We start from the raw sequence: 24057 nt of genomic DNA on the forward strand, positions 1-24057 counted from the left end.
GGAGACAGAGAGAGACAGGAGAGTTTCAGTTAGATTGTCTGGCACCAGGTAGTTCAGCTAGGAGACAGAGAGAGACAGGAGTGTTTCAGTTAGATTGTCTGGCACCAGGTAGTTCAGCTAGGAGACAGAGAGAGACAGGAGAGTTTCAGTTAGATTGGCTGGCACCAGGTAGTTCAGCTAGGAGACAGAGAGAGACAGGAGCGTTTCAGTTAGATTGGCTGGCACCAGGTAGTTCAGCTAGGAGACAGAGAGAGACAGGAGAGTTTCAGTTAGATTGTCTGGCACCAGGTAGTTCAGCTAGGAGACAGAGAGAGACAGGAGAGTTTCAGTTAGATTGTCTGGCACCAGGTAGTTCAGCTAGGAGACAGAGAGAGACAGGAGCGTTTCAGTTAGATTGTCTGGCACCAGGTAGTTCAGCTAGGAGACAGAGAGAGACAGGAGCGTTTCAGTTAGATTGTCTGGCACCAGGTAGCTCAGCTAGGAGACAGAGAGAGACAGGAGAGTTTCAGTTAGATTGTCTGGCACCAGGTAGTTCAGCTAGGAGACAGAGAGAGACAGGAGCGTTTCAGTTAGATTGGCTGGCACCAGGTAGTTCAGCTAGGAGACAGAGAGAGACAGGAGAGTTTCAGTTAGATTGTCTGGCACCAGGTAGTTCAGCTAGGAGACAGAGAGAGACAGGAGTGTTTCAGTTAGATTGTCTGGCACCAGGTAGTTCAGCTAGGAGACAGAGATAGACAGGAGAGTTTCAGTTAGATTGGCTGGCACCAGGTAGTTCAGCTAGGAGACAGAGAGAGACAGGAGAGTTTCAGTTAGATTGGCTGGCACCAGGTAGTTCAGCTAGGAGACAGAGAGAGACAGGAGAGTTTCAGTTAGATTGGCTGGCACCAGGTAGTTCAGCTAGGAGACAGAGAGAGACAGGAGCGTTTCAGTTAGATTGTCTGGCACCAGGTAGTTCAGCTAGGAGACAGAGAGAGACAGGAGAGTTTCAGTTAGATTGGCTGGCACCAGGTAGTTCAGCTAGGAGACAGAGAGAGACAGGAGAGTTTCAGTTAGATTGGCTGGCACCAGGTAGTTCAGCTAGGAGACAGAGAGAGACAGGAGCGTTTCAGTTAGATTGGCTGGCACCAGGTAGTTCAGCTAGGAGACAGAGAGAGACAGGAGAGTTTCAGTTAGATTGGCTGGCACCAGGTAGTTCAGCTAGGAGACAGAGAGAGACAGGAGAGTTTCAGTTAGATTGTCTGGCACCAGGTAGTTCAGCTAGGAGACAGGAGAGTTTCAGTTAGATTGTCTGGCACCAGGTAGTTCAGCTAGGAGACAGAGAGAGACAGGAGACTTTCAGTTAGATTGTCTGGCACCAGGTAGTTCAGCTAGGAGACAGAGAGAGACAGGAGAGTTTCAGTTAGATTGTCTGGCACCAGGTAGTTCAGCTAGGAGACAGAGAGAGACAGGAGAGTTTCAGTTAGATTGGCTGGCACCAGGTAGTTCAGCTAGGAGACAGGAGAGTTTCAGTTAGATTGGCTGGCACCAGGTAGTTCAGCTAGGAGACAGAGAGAGACAGGAGCGTTTCAGTTAGATTGGCTGGCACCAGGTAGTTCAGCTAGGAGACAGAGAGAGACAGGAGAGTTTCAGTTAGATTGTCTGGCACCAGGTAGTTCAGCTAGGAGACAGAGAGAGACAGGAGAGTTTCAGTTAGATTGGCTGGCACCAGGTAGTTCAGCTAGGAGACAGAGAGAGACAGGAGAGTTTCAGTTAGATTGGCTGGCACCAGGTAGTTCAGCTAGGAGACAGAGAGAGACAGGAGAGTTTCAGTTAGATTGGCTGGCACCAGGTAGTTCAGCTAGGAGACAGAGAGAGACAGGAGCGTTTCAGTTAGATTGGCTGGCACCAGGTAGTTCAGCTAGGAGACAGAGTGAGACAGGAGAGTTTCAGTTAGATTGTCTGGCACCAGGTAGTTCAGCTAGGAGACAGAGAGAGACAGGAGAGTTTCAGTTAGATTGTCTGGCACCAGGTAGTTCAGCTAGGAGACAGGAGAGTTTCAGTTAGATTGTCTGGCACCAGGTAGTTCAGCTAGGAGACAGAGAGAGACAGGAGACTTTCAGTTAGATTGTCTGGCACCAGGTAGTTCAGCTAGGAGACAGAGAGAGACAGGAGAGTTTCAGTTAGATTGTCTGGCACCAGGTAGTTCAGCTAGGAGACAGAGAGAGACAGGAGAGTTTCAGTTAGATTGGCTGGCACCAGGTAGTTCAGCTAGGAGACAGAGAGAGACAGGAGAGTTTCAGTTAGATTGGCTGGCACCAGGTAGTTCAGCTAGGAGACAGAGAGAGACAGGAGCGTTTCAGTTAGATTGGCTGGCACCAGGTAGTTCAGCTAGGAGACAGAGAGAGACAGGAGAGTTTCAGTTAGATTGTCTGGCACCAGGTAGTTCAGCTAGGAGACAGAGAGAGACAGGAGAGTTTCAGTTAGATTGTCTGGCACCAGGTAGTTCAGCTAGGAGACAGAGAGAGACAGGAGCGTTTCAGTTAGATTGTCTGGCACCAGGTAGTTCAGCTAGGAGACAGAGAGAGACAGGAGCGTTTCAGTTAGATTGGCTGGCACCAGGTAGCTCAGCTAGGAGACAGAGAGAGACAGGAGAGTTTCAGTTAGATTGTCTGGCACCAGGTAGTTCAGCTAGGAGACAGAGAGAGACAGGAGCGTTTCAGTTAGATTGGCTGGCACCAGGTAGTTCAGCTAGGAGACAGAGAGAGACAGGAGAGTTTCAGTTAGATTGTCTGGCACCAGGTAGTTCAGCTAGGAGATAGAGAGAGACAGGAGTGTTTCAGTTAGATTGTCTGGCACCAGGTAGTTCAGCTAGGAGACAGAGATAGACAGGAGAGTTTCAGTTAGATTGGCTGGCACCAGGTAGTTCAGCTAGGAGACAGAGAGAGACAGGAGAGTTTCAGTTAGATTGGCTGGCACCAGGTAGTTCAGCTAGGAGACAGAGAGAGACAGGAGAGTTTCAGTTAGATTGGCTGGCACCAGGTAGTTCAGCTAGGAGACAGAGAGAGACAGGAGCGTTTCAGTTAGATTGTCTGGCACCAGGTAGTTCAGCTAGGAGACAGAGAGAGACAGGAGAGTTTCAGTTAGATTGGCTGGCACCAGGTAGTTCAGCTAGGAGACAGAGAGAGACAGGAGAGTTTCAGTTAGATTGGCTGGCACCAGGTAGTTCAGCTAGGAGACAGAGAGAGACAGGAGCGTTTCAGTTAGATTGGCTGGCACCAGGTAGTTCAGCTAGGAGACAGAGAGAGACAGGAGAGTTTCAGTTAGATTGTCTGGCACCAGGTAGTTCAGCTAGGAGACAGAGAGAGACAGGAGAGTTTCAGTTAGATTGTCTGGCACCAGGTAGTTCAGCTAGGAGACAGGAGAGTTTCAGTTAGATTGTCTGGCACCAGGTAGTTCAGCTAGGAGACAGAGAGAGACAGGAGACTTTCAGTTAGATTGTCTGGCACCAGGTAGTTCAGCTAGGAGACAGAGAGAGACAGGAGAGTTTCAGTTAGATTGTCTGGCACCAGGTAGTTCAGCTAGGAGACAGAGAGAGACAGGAGAGTTTCAGTTAGATTGGCTGGCACCAGGTAGTTCAGCTAGGAGACAGAGAGAGACAGGAGAGTTTCAGTTAGATTGGCTGGCACCAGGTAGTTCAGCTAGGAGACAGAGAGAGACAGGAGAGTTTCAGTTAGATTGGCTGGCACCAGGTAGTTCAGCTAGGAGACAGGAGAGTTTCAGTTAGATTGGCTGGCACCAGGTAGTTCAGCTAGGAGACAGAGAGAGACAGGAGCGTTTCAGTTAGATTGGCTGGCACCAGGTAGTTCAGCTAGGAGACAGAGAGAGACAGGAGAGTTTCAGTTAGATTGTCTGGCACCAGGTAGTTCAGCTAGGAGACAGAGAGAGACAGGAGAGTTTCAGTTAGATTGGCTGGCACCAGGTAGTTCAGCTAGGAGACAGAGAGAGACAGGAGAGTTTCAGTTAGATTGGCTGGCACCAGGTAGTTCAGCTAGGAGACAGAGAGAGACAGGAGAGTTTCAGTTAGATTGTCTGGCACCAGGTAGTTCAGCAAGGAGACAGGAGAGTTTCAGTTAGATTGGCTGGCACCAGGTAGTTCAGCTAGGAGACAGAGAGAGACAGGAGAGTTTCAGTTAGATTGGCTGTCAGAAATACACAATATCTCTCAAACATTCATAGAACCATCTATGTATGAATAGTACACAACACAAGCAGGCGGATGACAGACAGAATGACAATCCACTAGGAGTGGTTCAGCATGGAAAGCAAATCAGTAGCAAACTGGATTTAACCTTGTAGTTGCATCAATGTCTGGGGTCCAGTTCTGTAGAAAACTAACTACCACCTACTCTACACTGGTTTAGCTGTTCAGCGGTTTAACTCTCAATTAAATCAAATTTCAATTTACGGGCTTTATTGGCATGGGAAACATATGTTTACATTGCCAAAGCAAGTGAAGTAGATAATAAACAAAAGTGAAATAAACTATAAAAATTAACAGTTAACATTACACTCACAACATTTCCAAAATAATGAAGACACTTCAAATGTCATATTATGTGCAAATAGTTAAAGCACAAAAGTGAAAATAAACAAACAAAAATATGGGTTGTATTTACAGTGGTGTTTGTTCTTCGCTGGTTGCCCTTTCCTTGTAGCAACACTTCACAAATCTTGCTGCTGTGATGGCAAACTGTGGTATTTCACCCAATAGATATGGGAGTTTATCAAAATTGGATTTGTTTTTGAATTCTTTGTGGATCTGTGTAATCTGAGGGAAATATGTGTCTCTAATATGGTCACACATTTGGCAGGAGGTTAGGAAGTGCAGCTCAGTTTCCACCTCATTTTGTGGGCAGTGTGCACATAGACTGTCTTGTCTTAAGAGCCAGGTCTGCCTACGGCGGCCTTTCTCAATAGCAAGTCTATGCTCACTGAGTTTGTACATAGTCAAAGCTTTCCTTAAGTTTGTGTTAGTCACAGTGGTCAGGTATATTCGGCTACTGTGTACTCTGTTTAGGGCCAAATAGCATTCTAGTTTGCTCTGTTTTTTTGTTAATTCTTTCCATTGTGTCAAGTAATTATATTTTTGTTTCCTCATGATTTGGTTGGGTCTAATTGTGTTGCTGTCCTGGGGCTCTGTGGAGTCTGTATTGTGTTTATGAAAAAGGCCGCAGGACCAGCTTGCTTAGGGGACTCTTCTCCAGGTGAATCTCTCTGTAGGTGATGGCTTTGTTATGGATGGTTTGGGAATCGCTTCCCATTAGGTGGTTGTAGAATTTAAAGGCTCTTTTCTGGATAATGATCATTAGTGGGTATCGGTCTAATTCTTCTCTGCATGCATTATTTGGTGTTTTTTGGTAGGTTTCCACACTTCTTTCCTTCCATCTATAGCATTTCTCTATATTATTCAGTTCCTTTGGCTTTGATGCCTAATGATTGAGTATTTCTCTGTTCAAGTAGACTGTGATTTTGCTGTGATCTGATACAGGTGTCAGTGGGCTGACTGTACATGCTCTGAGAGACTCTGGGTTGAGGTCAGTGATAAAGTAGTCTACAGTACTACTGCCAAGAGATGAGCTATAGGTGTACCTACTGTAGGAGTCCCCTCAAAGCCTACCATTGACTATGTACATACCCAGAGTGTGACAGAGCTGCAGGAGTTGTGACCCGTTTTTGTTGGTTATGTTGTCATAGTTGTGCCTAAGGGGGCATATGGTGGAGGGAATGCTGTCACCTCCAGGCAGGTGTTTGTCCCCCTGTGTGCTGAGGGTGTCAGGTTCTTGTCCAGTTCTGGCATTTAGGTCGCCACAGACTTGTACATGTCCCTGCGCCTGGAAATGATTGATTTCCCCCTCCAGGATGGAGAAGCTGTCTTCATTAAAGTATGGGGATTCTAGTGGGGGATATAGGTAGCACACAGGAGGACATTTTTCTCTGTTGAGATAATTTCCTTTTGAATTTCTAGCCAAATGTGAAATGTTCCTGTTTTGATTAATTTAATAGAGTGAGTTAGGTCTGCTCTATATCAAATTAGCATACCCCCTGAGTCCCTTCCCTGTTTCACACCTGGTAGTTTGGTGGATGGTACTACAGTAGCCTAGAGGGCAACCAGTGGGTCCATCTCCTCTATACCATGTTTCTTGTAGGATGACAATGTCTATATTTCTGATTTCTTTGAGGAAGTCCACGTTCCTGCTCTTTAGGCCAAAGGCAGATGACCTCAGGCCTTGGATATTCGAGGATCAAATAAGTTCTCACTCACACCCACCCACACACCCACCCACACACACACACACACACACACAGACACACTCCACCCCACTCCCTCTTACCATGTCCCATACGTAGTTGGCCAGCCAGTAGATGACTGGGTCACATCCAGAGACAAACTGCAGGTGCTTCGCCTTGGTAGACTTTTCTGCCACTAGGAAGACCACAAAGCTGGCTGGTACAAAGGACATGGCCACGATGATGAAGATAGCTATCACCACATCAGTGCCCTGGAGCCTGGAGGGACAAACAGAGACTTAGTAAGACAGTGTGTGCGTCTCAAATGGCACCCTATATCAGTGGTATTCAACGCTTACACCCTGAGGTCTGGAGCCTGCAGCTTTCTTCTTCTACCTGATCATTAATTGCACCCACCTGGTATCCCAGGTCTAAATCAGTTCCCAGGTCTAAATCAGTTCCCAGGTCTAAATCAGTTCCCAGGTCTAAATCAGTCCCTGATTAGAGGAGAACAATGAAAAAGCACAATGAGTTTGAGGGCCCTATATAGTGAACTACTTTCAACCAGGGCCCATAGGGATCTGGTCAAAAGGCCCACAGGGATCTGGTTAAAAGGCCCACAGGGATCTGGTTAAAAGGCCCACAGGGATCTGGTCAAAAGGCCCACAGGGATCTGGTTAAAAGGCCCACAGGATCTGGTCAAAAGGCCCACAGGGATCTGGTCAAAAGGCCCACAGGGATCTGGTCAAAAGGCCCACAGGGATCTGGTCAAAAGGCCCACAGGGATCTGGTTAAAAGGCCCACAGGGATCTGGTTAAAAGGCCCACAGGGATCTGGTCAAAAGGCCCACAGGGATCTGGTCAAAAGGCCCACATGGATCTGGTCAAAAGGCCCACAGGGATCTGGTCAAAAGGCCCACAGGGATCTGGTCAAAAGGCCCACAGGATCTGGTCAAAAGGCCCACAGGGATCTGGTTAAAAGGCCCACAGGGATCTGGTCAAAAGGCCCACATGGATCTGGTTAAAAGGCCCACAGGGATCTGGTCAAAAGGCCCACATGGATCTGGTCAAAAGGCCCACAGGGATCTGGTTAAAAGGCCCACAGGGATCTGGTCAAAAGGCCCACAGGGATCTGGTCAAAAGGCCCAAAGGGATCTGGTTAAAAGGCCCACAGGGATCTGGTCAAAAGGCCCACAGGGATCTGATCAAAAGGCCCACAGGGATCTGGTCATAAGGCCCACAGGGATCTGATCAAAAGGCCCACAGGGATCTGGTTAAAAGGCCCACAGGGATCTGGTCAAAAGGCCCACAGGGATCTGGTAAAAATTTGTGCATTATATATAGGGAATAGGGTACTGTTTGGGACACAATCTTGGTAAGACAGTTCTTTTCAGAGATATGCCACAGTTTAATATACATTAACTGGATATATTGATTCTTACAGGTAGTCCAAAGAAAGCCTTGCACTGGTCCGGTTCATAGGGTGGTTGGTCAGGGTGATTCCTGTGAGCCCAAACACATCAAGAAGAGTGGTTAGATGGGGGCAGATACTGTACAATCCCATATAAGATCCCCAGATACTAAGGAACCTTGGACATACATTTTCACATAAATAGCTACTCAGTTCACAGAATCCTAGCCTGAGTGCCAGTGTGTTTGTGCTATTATACCAACTCTCTGTCACTCACATGTTTGGCTTGACAATGAAAGCAATTGACTTGGCAAGAACACAAACAGATCTGGGAGCAGGCTAACAGAACCCCACATACCCCAGGTAATATTATGCTTCGAAGTATGTATAGGCAGCCTCTCTCACCGTATGCAGCAGGGTTGCCCTTGCCTGGAGGCAGGTTGGCGCGCAGGATGGCGTTGTTGAGGACATTGAGATAGGTTGGCATGCTGTGGTACCCTTTATTATTGTATAGCACCTATTGGTAGGGGACAAGTCTGTCACTGACAATGACAGAGCAGCACAAATAGCTAAGTGTTATAATGACCCTGGACCCCAACAGCTAATAGGGATCCTAATAAAATACAACAACAAAAAATACCATCAAACTGACACCAAAGTTGTGTCTCAAGTGCACTTCTTTTGACCAAGGCCCAGGTCAAAATTGGTGCCATATATAGGGAATAGGGTGCCATTCGGAACGTATCCTGTCCCTTTAACTTTTTATGGCTGCAGGGGCAGTATTGAGTAGCCAGATAATAGGTGCCCATTTCAAACGGCCTCGTACTCAATTCTTGCTCGTACAATATGCATATTATTGTTATTATTGGATAGAAAACACTCTCTAGTTTCTATAGCCGTTGAAATTTTGTCTCTGAGTGGAACAGAACTCATTCTACAGCACTTTCCCTGACATGGAGTCAGATTTCAGACATCTTGGCCCCTGATCTGGAGTCAGTTTAAAGGTCCCTGTGAATGCTATGAGGATACAAACACTGCTTACGTCTTCCCCTGGATGTCATTACGTGGTGACGCTTTGAATGGAGTCGATTGCGCAATCAGAGCCTCTATAAAACAACACAACGTGTAGGTAGTGTCCCTTTTCCAGCTGCGCCTGATGCAAGGTGGACACGGACCTGCTCTTTTTCCAAGCTTTAGTTTAGCCAGTAATATTTCTCCGGTCATGTTTTTGCTCGTTATAGGTGTTAAAAACATCATAAGGTAGTTAATTTAAACCGTTTTATAGCAATTTATATCCGTTTAGTGCGATTTTGAGGCATTGCTTTCTGAGACACTTTGAACCTCTGGGCACGTTTCCAGTTCATGCCGAACGCAGTGGGCATTTCCACATGGCAAGAGGACAGCTTTCGACCAAAAGACGATTAGACCCAAGAAAGGATTCTTTGCCCAAGATTCTGATGGAAGAACAGCTCAAAGTAAGAACAATTTATTATGATAAATCGTGTTTCTGTCGAAAAATGTTAATCGCTTATGCCGCCATTTTGTTAGATGTAGCTTCGCTTGGCGCAACCTGTATTGAAAAGTAAGGATAATTTAAAAAATGTAATTCAGCGATTGTATTAAGAATTAAATTGTCTATCAATCGCTGTCCACCCTATATTTTTTTAGTCACGTTTATGAGTATTTATGTATAAGACTAGATCACTGTCTAATATGGCGCACGACATTTTCTGACCAGCTGGGCTACTTTTGTCATTGTCTAACCATGATTTTGGTGGCTAAATATGCACATTTTCGAACAAACTCTATATGTATGTTGTAATATGATGTTACAGGAGTGTCATCGGAAGAATTCTGAGAAGGTTAGTGAAAAAATTAATATATTTTGGCGATGATTACGTTATCGCTCTCTTTGGCTTGAATCAATGCTCTGGTAACGTTTGCATATGTGGTATGCTAATATAACGATTTATTGTGTTTTCGCTGTAAAACACTTAGAACATCTGAAATATTGTCTGAATTCACAAGATCTGTGTCTTTCCATTGCTATGTGCTGTGTATTTTTAAGAAATGTTTTATGATGAGTAAATTGGTAATACACGTTGCTCTGTGTATTTATTCTAGTCGATTTGTGATGGTGGGTGCAATTGTAAACTATGATTTATACCTGAAATATGCACATTTTTCTAACAAAACCTATCCTATACAATAAATATGTTATCAGACTGTCATCTGATGAGGTTTTTTCTTGGTTAGTGGCTATCAATATCTTAGTTTAGCCGAATTGGTGATAGCTACTGGTGTTGAGAAAAAATGGTGAACAAAGAAAAATGGTGTCTTTTGCTAACATGGTTAGCTAATAGATTTACATATTTTGTCTTCCCTGTAAAACATTTTAAAAATCTGAAATGGTGGCTTTATTCACAAGATCTGTATCTTTCATTTGGTGTCTTGGACTTGTGATTTAATGATATTTAGATGCTACTATTTAATTGTGACGCTATGCTAGCGATGCTAATCAGTGTGGGGGGGGTGGGGGATGTTGTCATAGGTGTACCGACCTCGGGCTTGCAGCCATAAGAGGTTTAAGACAATGGCCTTCTGCTCACCTGAGCTGATCTGCGCACGGCTATTTTGCGAACCATGGGCGGATTATTTTTCCCAAAGGATGCTGGGACTGATTTCTGTATGTTGCCTACAGTGAGTCCTCCATATCTAGAGATAGAGAGAAAATAAGAAACAGAAATGGGAAGAGATAGAAAGACAATTGGATAGATGCCATACCTCTTCCCCTCCTTCCATGTGTGTGTGTGTGTGTGTGTGTGTGTGTGTGTGTGTGTGTGTGTGTGTGTGTGTGTGTGTGTGTGTGTGTGTGTGTGTGTGTGTCTGTGTGTGTGTCTGTGTGTCTGTGTGTGTGTGTGTGTGTGTGTGTGTGTGTGTGTGTGTGTGTGTGTGCTTCTGTGTGTATGAGTCTAAGCCCATGCATTAGTGTGTTACCTGTGCAGGCGCAGTCTGTCAGAGGTGTAGAGGAGGTACTCTGACACGTTGCGCCCGGTGATGTCCACCAGAATGTCCCCCGTGACCACCTTCATAAGGGGCGGCCGCCCCCCGACCCCACTGGGGCAGGAGAAGCCCGTCCCCTGCATGGAGCAGATACAACGAACCGGCTCCCGGATAGACAGAGGCAAGGTGGGGGGAGAGGTCACTGTTTCTGAGGACACACACAGTACAGGAGGCAGGATTAGGGGGGCTACTGTACAGGACAGTAGAGTGGGTCAGCCTTGTTTCAACCAGAATGGCCCATACAGGACTCTGTAGCTATAATTGTCAGACAAGACATCATAAAATAAAGTAATATAATGTGATAGTGTAATTAAATAATATATTGATATGACAGCTAAAACATTTGCCTACATACAATACATATAAAGTAGCAAACATATCCGTTATCCTTTACCACCTGAGCCTGGCAGAGACTTACCCCGGACAGTGGTAAGAGTGGCAGCAGTGAAGTTCCACAGTCTATCCTCAAAGCGAGGGTCGGGGTCATCTGAGGGGGCTGGCGAGGGGGGAGGGGGTACGAAGTTGGACAGGGGCACTCCCTGGGTGAAGGAATCCAGACACATGGAGTCAAAGTAGCGGGCAGCTAGGGTTTTGGAGTTGTTGGCGCTGGGGTTGAGCGTCTGTGCCAGCTGGTCCAGGGTGCTGTTGAAGGGCGTTTTGAGGACGCAGGTGGCGCCCACGCCAGAAGGCAGACGGAGCGTGTTGGCGATCTTCTGAGGGCTGGCGTCTGGGGACAGTTTACTGCTGAGGAGAGGAAGAACAGGAGGCTGTTGTAAAGTTACAAACACCAGCTTTACAACATTGGTGGCCTGTAGATTTAGACTAATGATTTTATGCATTATGGGTGATAACTGAGATAAGATAAACGAAAGAATAATGCTAGTTGTCAGAAGGAATGATATTATTTGGGATGTGTAAAAATGCATTTACATTGTGTATATGTTGTCATGATGGTAATGAGTGACCTACGGCATCCGACTCCATGTCTGTCTGACCTGTACTGTGGGCGGTCTTCGTTGGCGTAGGGGATGAAGTTGCCACGAGGCTGGGTGTAGTTGTGGTACTGTGATGGAGACAAGACCAATGGTGGCAGATCTCCTGAAGAACACAAGAACAGAGATCACATAAAGACAACCTACAAACACTGACAAACAGCCAAGTCCATTTGAACTTCAACTGTAGCTAGTTGAACTTGTGAAAAACAGTACTTGTCTTTCTTACATTCACACATGCACTTGCTTTTTTTCTTCCTGGCTGATTCTGCTGAACGTGGCTATTTTGAAGAAGAGTCTACTTGCAATAACTGTTGTGGGTGTTTTTTTCCCTTCTAAACTTAGTTGAGTGCAGTGACTGTAAGTCGCTCTAGATAATAAGTTCTGCTACATGACTAAAATATTAATGTAAAATATAAGTCAAGTTGTCCTCACCGATGGAAGGCACCGACAGGGCTACGGTCATGGCCACACAGACGAAGAACGCAGGCAGCAGGATCTGAGAGAAAAGACCCTTGGTGTTCCTCTTGGCACAGTGGAACCTCTTCACGATGAGGCCATGGAACTGACGTAGCCTCAGCCACCAACCCTCCAGCTTGACGCTGCCCTGGCCCTCCAGAACCACAGGCTGCTCAGGGCCAGAGGTCTCATCCGCTTCCGCTAGATATACAGAGACATTGAGAGTCAAAAATCATCTCACACAATGGAGTAACATACCCTCGTTAGCTCATCCAACCACACTGTATTTCATTGCACCATGTCATTGGTTGATGTGGTAAAATATCATGTGTTCTTGTGTTATTAATAGAGTTGAAAAGGGAGAGCATATTACTGGAAAATGTTCATCAGTAAACTACCAGAAATGTTGTAACTTTCAAGGAATATGTGGAATTTTATTAGATGACATCTTGTGGCCTTTTGGGTACTTCAGATTATCACAGGTGTCTGTAATTACTGTATCTTTGGCCCTCTGTGTGGCCTTAACACATGTCAAATATATATATATATATATAACAATCTAAGAAGATGATTTTTAAGGATTTTAAATTACCAACCTGAAAAAGATGATCCTAAATATAAACCATCAAGTTACCATTGGTGTTTAATATGAAGGTTTCAGCATGAAATATAATTTACATATTTATGACACACTTTTATTTGTTTGACTTTGTCAATATGTCTTTTTTGTGAATGTTTTGGAGATAAACTGGTGGCTATAGTGAAAAAAGACAATAGCTGGATAAGTTGCAGAGTTCATTGAAAATCATTTTCATTAATTAGTTATTTTCTCTTGAACCAAATGGTCTACAAGAAAGTCAAGGACAATATGGACACAGATATAAAAACAAAAACAATAATAGCTGTATATTAATTCAATTTTTAAGAAGTTATTCGAGTATACATTACCAAAATTACCATAGATTCTGGTAACTTTGGTAAATTACCAGTAGCTTTTAACCCAAGTTCTTAATAACCTCCCTGGTTAAATATAATGAAGGTAATAATGTTTTTCAATGAGTTACACCCTCTCTATCTTATTCAGTCTATCGTATGACATAACAGTGGTACGCTACTCAGTCTAAGGGATTATGAGGGCTGGGATGGATCCTCTCTTACCCGTCAGGCTGGTAGAGTCAGGGTCTTGTCCGTTGTCGAAGAGGGGGCAGTAGTCTCCGTAGAAGTCTGTGTAGAGCCCCCCCTCGTCCCCCCGCACGGACCCCAGGGAGGAGGAGGAGCGCAGGGACGACTGACTCTGGCTGAGCCTGGAGCAGTTTACCAGGTTACTGAGCTCTACCCCTGGTCTCAGTACACTGCTGCTGCCTCCTGCAGGAGCCCCCGGCCCCGGGCCATCACCCTGCGGATAGGGATAAAGTAAAATAAATAAGCATTTTCTGAACCAGAACGGCCAATAGAGGACGAGCCTATTTCATGTTTCTGTAACGTGGGGCAGCTTGATGTACAAGTACACCCCCTGGACAGGACACAAGTCTATCGAAGGGATGAGGGATGGGTAAGATAGAAAAATCAATTAATTCATTAGTCATTCAAGGGTGTCTCTATCAATTAGAAAATGTTGGCATTTTTTAAATAAAATAAAAATGTGGGGTGATATTCTGGATCACTAGATATCTGAATTAGTTAAAGTATATTAAAAAAATTCTGTTTTGCAACCATCAAGTAATTGATTCTGAAAGAAATAGTGTTGAACTCATCCCTACCTGCGGCCCTCCAGGGGCCCCCAGACCCACCACCGCAGCAGCAGGCTTCCCCACTGAGCTACCGCCCGGGGAATCCTTCATGTCTGGGAGGAGAGAGCGATCATGATTAACATTTAAAGAGAGTTGTAACACCAACACTAAAGACCAAATACACTATAGATACAAAAGTATGTGGAAACCCCTTCAAATTAGTGGATTCGGCTATTTCAGCCCCATCCGTTGTTGACAGGTGTATGAAATCGAGCACACAGCCATGCCATGCAATCTCCATGACAGTAGAATTGTCTTACTGAAGAGCTCAGTGACTTTCAACGTACAGTTGAAGTCGGAAGTTTACATACACTTAGGTTGGAGTCATTAAAACTCATTTTTCAACCACTCCACAAATTTATGGTTAATTAACAAACTATAGTTTTGGCAAGTCGGTTAGGACATCTACTTTGTGCATGACACAAGTAATTTTTCCAACAATTGTTTACAGACGGATTATTTCACTTATAATTCACTGTATCACAATTCTAGTGGGTCAGAAGTTAACATACACTAAGTTGACTGTGCCTTTAAACAACAAATTCCAGAAAATGATGCCATGGCTTTAGAAGCTTCTGATAGGCTAATTGACATAATTTGAGTCAATTGGAGGTGTACCCGTGGATGTATTTCAAGGCCTACCTTCAAACTGAGTGCCTCTTTGCTTGACATCATGAGAAAATCCAAACAAATCAGCCAAGACTTCAGAAAAAAATTGTAGACCTCCACAAGTCTGGTTCATCCTTGGGAGCAATTTCCAAATGCCTGAAGGTACCACGTTCATCTGTACAAACAATAGTACGCAAGTATAAACACCATGGGACCACGCAGCCGTCATACCGCTCAAGAAGGAGACGCGTTCTGTCTCCTAGAGATTAATGTACTTTGGTGCGAAAAGTGCAAATAAATCTCATAACAACAGCAAAGAACCTTGTGAAGATGCTGGAGGAAACAGGTACAAAAGTATCTATATCCACAGTAAAACGAGTCCTATATCGGCAAGGAAGAAGCCACTGCTCCAAAACCGCCATAAAAAAGCCAGACTACTGTTTGCAACTGCACATGGGGACAAAGATTGTACTTTTTTGGAGAAATGTCCTCTGGTCTGATGAAACAAATGACCATTGTTATGTTTGGAGGAAAAAGGGGGAGGCTAGCAAGACGAAGATCACCATCCCAACCGTGAAGCACTCATGTTGTGAGGGTGCTTTGCTGCAGGAGGGACTGGTGCACTTCACAAAATAGATGGCATCATGAGAAAGGAAAATGATGTGGATATTTTGAAGCAGCATCTCAAGACATCAGTCAGGAAGTTACAGCTTGGTCGCAAACCGGTCTTCCAAATGGACAATGACCCCAAACATACTTCCAAAGTTGTGGCAAAATGGCATAAAAACAACAAAGTCAAGGTATTGGAGTGGCCATCACAAAGCCCTGATCTCAATCCTATAGAAAATGTGTGGGCAGAACTTAAAAAGTGTGTGCGAGCAAGGAGGCTTACAAACCTGACTCAGTTACACCATCTCTGTCAGGAGGAATGGGCCAAAATTCACCCAATGTCACGTTCCTGACCTGTTTTCTGTTAGTTTTGTATGTGTTAGTTGGTCAGGACGTGAGTTTGGGTGGGCAGTCTATGTTTTCTGTTTCTATGTTGGTTTAAAGGGTGACCTAATATGGCTCTCAATTAGAGGCAGGTGGTTTTCATTTCCTCTGATTGAGAGTCATATTAAGGTAGGTGTTTTCACACTGTTTGTTTGTGGGTGGTTGTCTCCTGTGTTAGTGTCTGTCTATGTTGCACCATACGGGACTGTTTCGGTTTGTTTGTTCATTTTGTTCGTTCGGTTTTTATGTAGTCATTTCCCTGTTCGTGCGTTCTTCGTGTTACATGTAAGTTCTTACGTCCAGGTTTGTCTACATTCGTTTTGTTATTTTGTTAGTTAATTCAAGTATAGTTCGTTTTTTGTCTTCGTTGTTTTGTCGTGTCTAAATAAATATAATGTCTAAGTATCACGCTGCGTCTTGGTTCAATCCATGCTCCTCCTCTTCGGATGAAGAGGAAGAGGAGAACCGTTACAGAACCACCCACCGAACCAGAACCAAGCAGCGTGAGTTCGAGCAGTGGAACACGCAACAGGAGAGGCTGAATTATTTGGAGAAATGGACATGGGAGGAAGACCTAGAAGGCAAAGGACCCTGGGCGCAGCCAGGAGAATATCGCCGCCCCAAAGAGGAGCTGGAGGCAGCTAAAGCTGAGAGGAGGCGATATGAGGAGGCAGCAAGGAAGCAAGGCTGGAGGCCGGAGAATCAAGCCAAAAACCGGCGTTATGAGGGGACGCGTCTAGCACGGAAGCCCGAAAAGCCCGTGAGTACTACCCAAAAATTTCTTGGGGGGGGGGGCTAAGAGGTAGTGGGCCAAGGGCAGGTAGGAGACCTGCGCCCACTTCTCAGGCTAACCGTGGAGAGCGGGAGTACGGGCAGACACCGTGTTACGCAGTAGAGCGCACGGTGTCTCCTGTACGTGTGCATAGCCCGGTGCGGGTTATTCCACCTCCCCGCACTGGTAGGGCTAGATTGAGCGTTGAGCCGGATGTCATGAAGCCGGCCCTACATATCTGGCCACCAGTACGTCTCCTCGGGCCGGCTTACATGGCACCAGCCTTACGCATGGTGTCCCCGGTTCGCCTACATAGCCCGGTGCGGGTTATTCCACCTCCCCGCACTGGTCGGGCGACGGGGAGCATTCAACCAGGTAAGGTTGGGCAGGCTTAATGCTCAAGGGAGCCAGTACGCTTGCACGGTCCGGTATTTCCGGCGCTACCTCCCCGCCCCAGCCCAGTACCACCAGTGCCTACACCACGCACCAGGCTTCCAGTGTGTTTTCAGAGCCCTGTTCCTCCTCCACGCACTCTTCCTATGGTGCGTGTCTCCAGCCCAGTGCCTCCAGTTCCGGCACCACGCACTAAGCCTCCTGTGCGTCTCCAGAGCCCTGTACGCACTGTTCCTTCTCCCCGTACTCGTCCTGATGTGCGTGCACTCAGCCCGGTGCCACCAGTGCCGGTACCACGCACCAGGCCTATAGTGCGCTTCGAGAGGTCAGTGTGCCCTGTCCCTGCTCCCCGCACTAGGCTTGAAGTGCGTGTCTCCAGTCCGGTGCCTCCAGTTCCGGCACCACGTACCAGGCCTACAGTGCGTCTCAGCCGGCCAGAGTCTGCCGTCTGCCCAACGGCGCCTGAACTGTCCGTCTGCCAAGCGCTGCATGAACTGCCCGTCTGTATTGAGCCTTCAAAGCCGCCCGTCTGCCATGAGCCTGCAAAGCCGCCCGTCTGCCATGAGCCTACAGAGCCTTCCGCCAGACAGGAGCCGCTAGAGCCTTCCGCCAGACAGGAGCCGCTAGAGCCTTCCGCCAGACAGGAGCAGCCAAAGCCTTCCGCCAGACAGGATCAGCCAGAGCCATCCGTCTCCGCAGCGCCATCTGAGCCATCCGTCTCCGCAGCGCCATCTGAGCCATCCGTCTCCTCAGCGCCATCTGAGCCATCCGTCTCCTCAGCGCCGTCTGAGCCATCCGTCTCCCCAGCGCCGTCTGAGCCATCCGTCTCCCCAGCGCTGTCTGAGCCATCCGTCTGTCCCGAGCCATTAGAGCCGCCCGTCTGTCCCGAGCCGTCAGAGCCGTTAGTCAGTCAGGAGCCGCTAGAGCCATTCGTCAGTCAGGATCTGCCAGAGCCGCCAACCAGACAGGATCTGCCAGAGCCGCCAACCAGACAGGATCTGCCAGAGCCGCCAACCAGACAGGATCTGCCAGAGCCGTCAGCGAGCCATGAGCGTCCAGAGCCGTCAGCCAGCCATGAGCGTCCAGAGCCGTCAGCCAGCCATGAGCGTCCAGAGCCGTCAGCCAGCCATGAGCGTCCAGAGCCGTCAGCCAGCCATGAGCGTCCAGAGCCGTCAGCCAGCCATGAGCGTCCAGAGCCGTCAGCCAGCCATGAGCGTCCAGAGCCGTCAGCCAGCCATGAGCGTCCAGAGCCGTCAGCCAGTCATGAGCTGCCCCTCAGCCCAGAGCGGCCATTTATCCAGAACTGCCCCTCAGTCCAGAGCTGTCTCTCTGTCCGGAGCTGCCCTTCAGTCCGGAGTTGCCCCTCTATCCTGAGCTACCTCTCTATCCTGACCTACCTCTCTGTCCTGTGCTATATCTCTGTCCTGAGCTACCTTATCCCGGTGCTGCCCCTTGTCCCGGTGCTGCCCCTTATATTAAGGTTACCATTAAAATTAAGTGGGTGTAAGATGAGGGTGGTCATTCTAAGGGGGAGACGTAAGCTGGGATTGACTATGGTGGGGTGGGGACCTCGCCCAGAGCCTGAGCCACCACCGTGGTCAGATGCCCACCCGGACCCTCCCCTAGACTTTGTGCTGGTGCGCCCGGAGTTCGCACCTTGAGGGGGGGGTTATGTCACGTTCCTGACCTGTTTTCTGTTAGTTTTGTATGTGTTAGTTGGTCAGGACGTGAGTTTGGGTGGGCAGTCTATGTTTTCTGTTTCTATGTTGGTTTAAAGGGTGACCTAATATGGCTCTCAATTAGAGGCAGGTGGTTTTCATTTCCTCTGATTGAGAGTCATATTAAGGTAGGTGTTTTCACACTGTTTGTTTGTGGGTGGTTGTCTCCTGTGTTAGTGTCTGTCTATGTTGCACCATACGGGACTGTTTCGGTTTGTTTGTTCATTTTGTTCGTTCGGTTTTTATGTAGTCATTTCCCTGTTCGTGCGTTCTTCGTGTTACATGTAAGTTCTTACGTCCAGGTTTGTCTACATTCGTTTTGTTATTTTGTTAGTTAATTCAAGTATAGTTCGTTTTTTGTCTTCTTTGTTTTGTCGTGTCTAAATAAATATCATGTCTAAGTATCACGCTGCGTCTTGGTTCAATCCATGCTCCTCCTCTTCGGATGAAGAGGAAGAGGAGAACCGTTACACCCAACTTATTATGGGAAGCTTGTGGAAGGCTACCCGAAACATTTGACCCAAGTTAAACAATTTAAAGGCAATGCTACCAAATACTAATTGAGTGTATGTAAAATTCTGACCCACTGGGAATGTGATGAAAGAAATAAAAGCTGAAATAAATCATTCTCTCTAAAATTATTCTGACATTTCACATTCTTAAAATAAAGTGGTGATCCTAACTGACCTAAAACAGGGAATTTTTACTGGGATTAAATGTCAGGAATTGTGAAGAACTGAGTTTAAATGTATTTGGCTAAGGTATATGTAAACTTACGACTTCAACTGTACCATCATAAGACACCACTTTCCAACAAGTCAGTTTGTCAAATTTCTGACCTGCTAGAGCTGCCCCGGTCTACTGTAAGTGCTCTTATTGTGAAGTGGGAACGTCTAGGAGCAACAACAGCTCAGAAGTGAAGTGGTAGGTCACACAAAATCAAAGTGCCATAGCGCGTATCGTATAACAATCATCTGTCCTCGGTTGCAACACTCACTACCAAGTTCCAAACTTCCTCTGAAAGCAACGTCAGCACAAGAACTGTTTGTCGGGAGCTTCATGAAATGGGTTTCCATGGCCGAGCAGCCGCACACAAGACTAAGATCACTATGCGCAATGCCAAGCATGGCTGGAGTGGTATAAAACTTGCCGCCATTGGACTCTGGAGCAGTGGAAACGTGTTCTCTGGAGTGATTAATCACGCTTCGCCATCTGGCAGTCCGACGGATGAATCTGGGTTTGTCGGATGCCCGGAGAACACTACCTGCCCCAATGCATAGTGCCAACTGTAAAGTTTGGTGGAGGAGGAATAATGGTTTGGGGCTGTTTTTCATGGTTCGGGCTAGGCCCCTTAGTTCCAGTGTAGGCAAATCTTAACGCTACAGCATACAATGACATTCTAGCCGATTCTGTGTTTCCAACTTTGTGGCAACAGTTTGGGGAAGGCCCTTTTCTGTTTCAGCATGACAATTCCCCCGTGCACAAAGCGAGGTTCATACAGAAATGGTTTGTCGAGATCCGTGTGGAAGAACTTGACTGGCCTGCACAGAGCCCTCACCTCAACCCAGTCGAACACCTTTGGGATGAATTGGAATGCCGACTGCGAGCCACCTAATCATCCAACATCAGTGCCCGACCTCACTAATGCGCTTGTGGCTGAATGGAAGAAAGTCCCCGTAGCAATGTTCCAACATCTAGTGGAAAGCCTTCCCAGAAAAGTGGAGGCTGTTTTAGCAGCAAAGGGCAGACCAACTCCATATTAATGCCATGATTTTGGAATGAGATGTTCCACGAGCAAGTGTTGACATACTTCTGGTCATGTAGTGTAGATAACTTGTGAAAAGTCTATATCAGCATTTAACATCCGGCAACTCAGACACTGCACTGCATGCTCAGCAGAAAGGAAATTCATGTAATTAATGCCCTTCTATAAACAACTTTATTGATCCGTGTAGCCGCAGACAGACACACTGGGATTTGGTCTCATAGAATCACTAGAATGGGAATCCCTATTCAAGTCAATGATACCATAATGAGTGGATTGGATTGGCAGCCATTTTGAATGTGCTCACCAGCATCACTGTTCTCCAGGGACTGGTCCTCCTCTGACACCTTGAGGAAGACCTCTTCCAGAGTGGTGTCCATCACCCCGAAGCTGGTCAGAGCCAGGTGGTCCAGACTCTGCTCTAACGCCTGTGAATAGGGAATATGGGCTGTGGTTAAAAGTAGTGCACTATAAAGGGAATAGGGTGCCATTTGGAACCCCCCCTTTCTGTGTCTGAGTGAGTACCTGTCTGTTTGTCTCTCTCTATTTGACTTTGTGCCTCTAGGTCTGTGTTTGTGTCTGGGTCGAAGTGTGTACCTGAAAGAGCCTCTCGAAGCAGCCCTTCTTGACAGCCTCCGAAGGCAGCACGTAGGACAGCTCAGTGTTAGAGTCAGACACCAGCAGACAGGACCCCACGAACTGACGGATGAACTTGGTGACCCTGGCCTCCGAGCAGGGAGACAGGGAGGAGGGGGACAGGGAGGAGGAGGGAGACAGGGAGGAGGAGGAGCAGGGAGACAGGAAGAATGGAGGCTGGGTGACCTGGTCTGGAGGCACAAACACACAGCATTATGGATCGAGGGAGGACAAGGAGAATAAAACACACAGCATTATGGATGGAGGGAGGACAAGGAGAATAAGGAGGCAGCAGGAAAAGTATAGGGCAGAGAGACTTTAGAGGCAAAATATGTACAAGCAATAGGGGAGAGTGGGGTAAGTTGAGCTGACGGGGTAAGTTGAACCACCCTTGTTTCTAGGAAACCATACACAAAATTAATAATTTAGGATGAGGTCATCATTTCATGGAGTCTATGAAGGAAGAAACCACTTGGGAAAAGTGGTAAGTAAGTTAGGTCCAAAAAATGGTCAAAATAGTTGATAGAGGTTTCATGATGCTTGTATCTAAACCAAAGTAGATACTTTTTATTCTATACATAAGTTGGAGTCTCTATAAGCTCCAATATGAGTTCCTAAACCTAGCATGAAAGTGCATCCTTGTAGCTCTGTGGGCTGATACAGTCAAACTGTTTGCATTAGAGTAAGTTGAGGCATTGGCAAGATAGAGCAAATGTAAGTGTTTTCTTCACAGGCATAATGCAAAGTATTATTGCTGGGATATGATGTATCAATGGGGCCTGGCCTATGCTAAGAGTGTAAAAAAAAAACACAAAGTGTTTGTTAGGTGTTAAGCCTGTGTTAAAAGATGCTTAAAACGATTAAAAGACAAAACGTGGTTGTGATTGTGTTGATTTGTGTTTGGGAAATAAACATAGACATGGTTTAAAAAGGTAATGGTAATATTTCATTCAGTACAGAAATTTGTAGTCGGCTAAACTTATCCTGTCCAGCGCACATACCTGGGGTAAGTTGTGCCTAGAGACAATTTATTTGGGAAAAGCTATGTTTTCAAAACTGTAATGTTTACATGAATTATGATTATTTCCAGGAATACACAACATCCTGAAATATATGTAGATATTTTTGTTAGAAAGAATACTAAACTCAGCAAAAAAAGAAACGTCCCTTTTTCAGGACCCTGTCTTTCAAAGATAATTCAAATCAAAATAAAATCCAAATAACTTCACAGATCTTCATTGTAAAGGGTTTAAACACTGTTTCCCATGCTTGTTCAATGAACCATAAACAATTAATGAACATGCACCTGTGGAACGGTCGTTAAGACACTAACAGCTTACAGACGGTAGGCAATTAAGGTCACAGTTATGAAAACTTTCTACTGACTCTGAAAAACACCAAAAGAAAGATGTCCATGGTCTCTGCTCATCTGCGTAATCGTGCTTTAGGCATGCTGCAAGGAGGCATGAGGACTGCAGATGTTGCCAGGGCAATAAATTGCAATGTCCGTACTGTGAGTCGCCTAAAACAGCACTACAGGGAGACAGCTCGGACAGATGATCGTCCTCGCAGTGGCAGACCACGTGTAACAGCACCTGCACAGGATCGGATGAACATCACACCTGCACAGGATCGGATGAACATCACACCTGCGGAACAGGTACAGGTTGGCAACAACAACAGCCCAAGTTACACCAGGAACGCACAATCCCTCCATCAGTGCTCAGACGGTCTGCAATAGGCTGAGAGAGGCTGGACTGAGGGCCCGTAGGCCTGTTGTAAGGCAGGTCCTCACCAGACATCAGAGGCAACAACGTCACCTATGGTCACAAACCCACCGTCGCTGGACCAGACAGGACTGGCAAAAAGTGCTCTTCACTGACGAGTCGCGGTTTTGTCTCACCAGGGGTGATGGTCGGATTTGCATTTATCGTCGAAGGAATGAGCGTTATACAGAGGCCTGTACTCTGTAGCGGGGTGGAGGGTCCGTCATGGTCTGGGGCGGTGTCACAGCATCATCGGACTGAGCTTGTTGTCATTGCAGGCCATCTCAACGATGTGCGTTACAGGGAAGACATCCTCCTCCCTCATGTGGTACCCTTCCTGCAGGCTCATCCTGACATGAACCTCCAGCATGACAATGCCATCAGCCATACTGCTCGTTCTGTGCGTGATTTCCTGCAAGACAGGAATGTCAGTGTTCTGCCATGGCCAGCGAAGAGCCCGGATCTCAATCCCATTGAGCACGTCTGGGACCTGTTGGATCGGAGGGTGAGGGCTAGGGCCATTCCCCCCAGCAATGTCCAGGAACTTGCAGGTTCCTTGGTGGAAGAGTGGGGTAACATCTCACAGCAAGAACTGTCACATCTGGTGCAGTCCATGAGGAGGAGATGCACTGCAGTACTTAATGCAGCTGGTGCCCACACCAGATACTGACTGTTACTTTTGATTTTGACCCCCCCTTTGTTCAGGGACACATTATTCCATTTCTGTTAGTCACATATCTGTGGAACTTGTTCAGTTTATGTCTCAGTTGTTGAATCTTGTTATGTTCATACAAATATTTACACATGTTAATAAGTGTGTTGAAAATAAACGCAGTTGACAGTGAGAGGACGTTTCTTTTTTTGTTTATTTTTCTCTTGGCGGAGTGATGCCGAATGTAAAAACAATGTCTCAAGTTACCCCACTGTCCCCTAAATGTACAACGACTTGGATAGAGAAAGTGAATATGTCTGACAGCGGGCGAGAAAATACAAAAGACATACACACACACGAGGAAAGAAAGACCCACCGCCGCTCTCACTCTGTTTCTTGACCAGGGTGAGTTTGTAGCCGTCTCCGTAGGTGCTCTTGAGAAAGAGTGGAGAGCCGCAGCACTTGAGTTTCCCATGGGAGATGATGGCTATGCGATCTCCTAACAGGTCAGCCTCATCCATGTGGTGGGTGGACAGCAGGATGGTGCGGCCTTGAAACACAGTTCAAAAAAATACTTTCAATATACATCAAAATGTGTCAATGCATCATTTTGTGAGTGTTAGTGTGAGAAGTTTTGACAGGACCTTATGGTAGTAGTGCACTCTATAGGGAACAGGGTGACACTAGGTCAAAAGTAGAGCACTCTATAGGGAACAGGGTGACACTAGGTCAAAAGTAGAGCACTCTATAGGGAACAGGGGGACACTAGGTC

At 46.5% G+C, this 24057-nt stretch overlaps 1 protein-coding gene across 3 annotated transcripts in view; it reads right to left on the reverse strand.

The window, feature by feature from the left end:
- Nucleotides 1-24057, reverse strand: part of LOC120063278 (ATP-binding cassette sub-family A member 2-like) — a 165949-nt gene that overhangs the window by 23977 nt on the left and 117915 nt on the right. For 2 of the 3 annotated variants that reach the window (XM_039013557.1, XM_039013556.1), the window contains 13 exons: nt 23662-23835; nt 20829-21058; nt 20539-20659; nt 13952-14034; nt 13350-13587; nt 12168-12392; nt 11736-11838; nt 11159-11484; nt 10675-10888; nt 10287-10392; nt 8083-8194; nt 7709-7769; nt 6372-6546 (listed from right to left, as the gene is read on the reverse strand). In XM_039013557.1, the coding sequence (XP_038869485.1) occupies nt 6372-6546; nt 7709-7769; nt 8083-8194; nt 10287-10392; nt 10675-10888; nt 11159-11484; nt 11736-11838; nt 12168-12392; nt 13350-13587; nt 13952-14034; nt 20539-20659; nt 20829-21058; nt 23662-23835 (2168 nt within the window). The remainder of the gene's footprint in view (nt 1-6371; nt 6547-7708; nt 7770-8082; nt 8195-10286; nt 10393-10674; nt 10889-11158; nt 11485-11735; nt 11839-12167; nt 12393-13349; nt 13588-13951; nt 14035-20538; nt 20660-20828; nt 21059-23661; nt 23836-24057) is intronic. The other variant, XM_039013558.1, reaches the window with a different exon arrangement.

Source organism: Salvelinus namaycush, chromosome 18 (assembly GCF_016432855.1).
Source record: "Salvelinus namaycush isolate Seneca chromosome 18, SaNama_1.0, whole genome shotgun sequence".
Classification (NCBI taxonomy): Eukaryota; Metazoa; Chordata; class Actinopteri; order Salmoniformes; family Salmonidae; genus Salvelinus; species Salvelinus namaycush.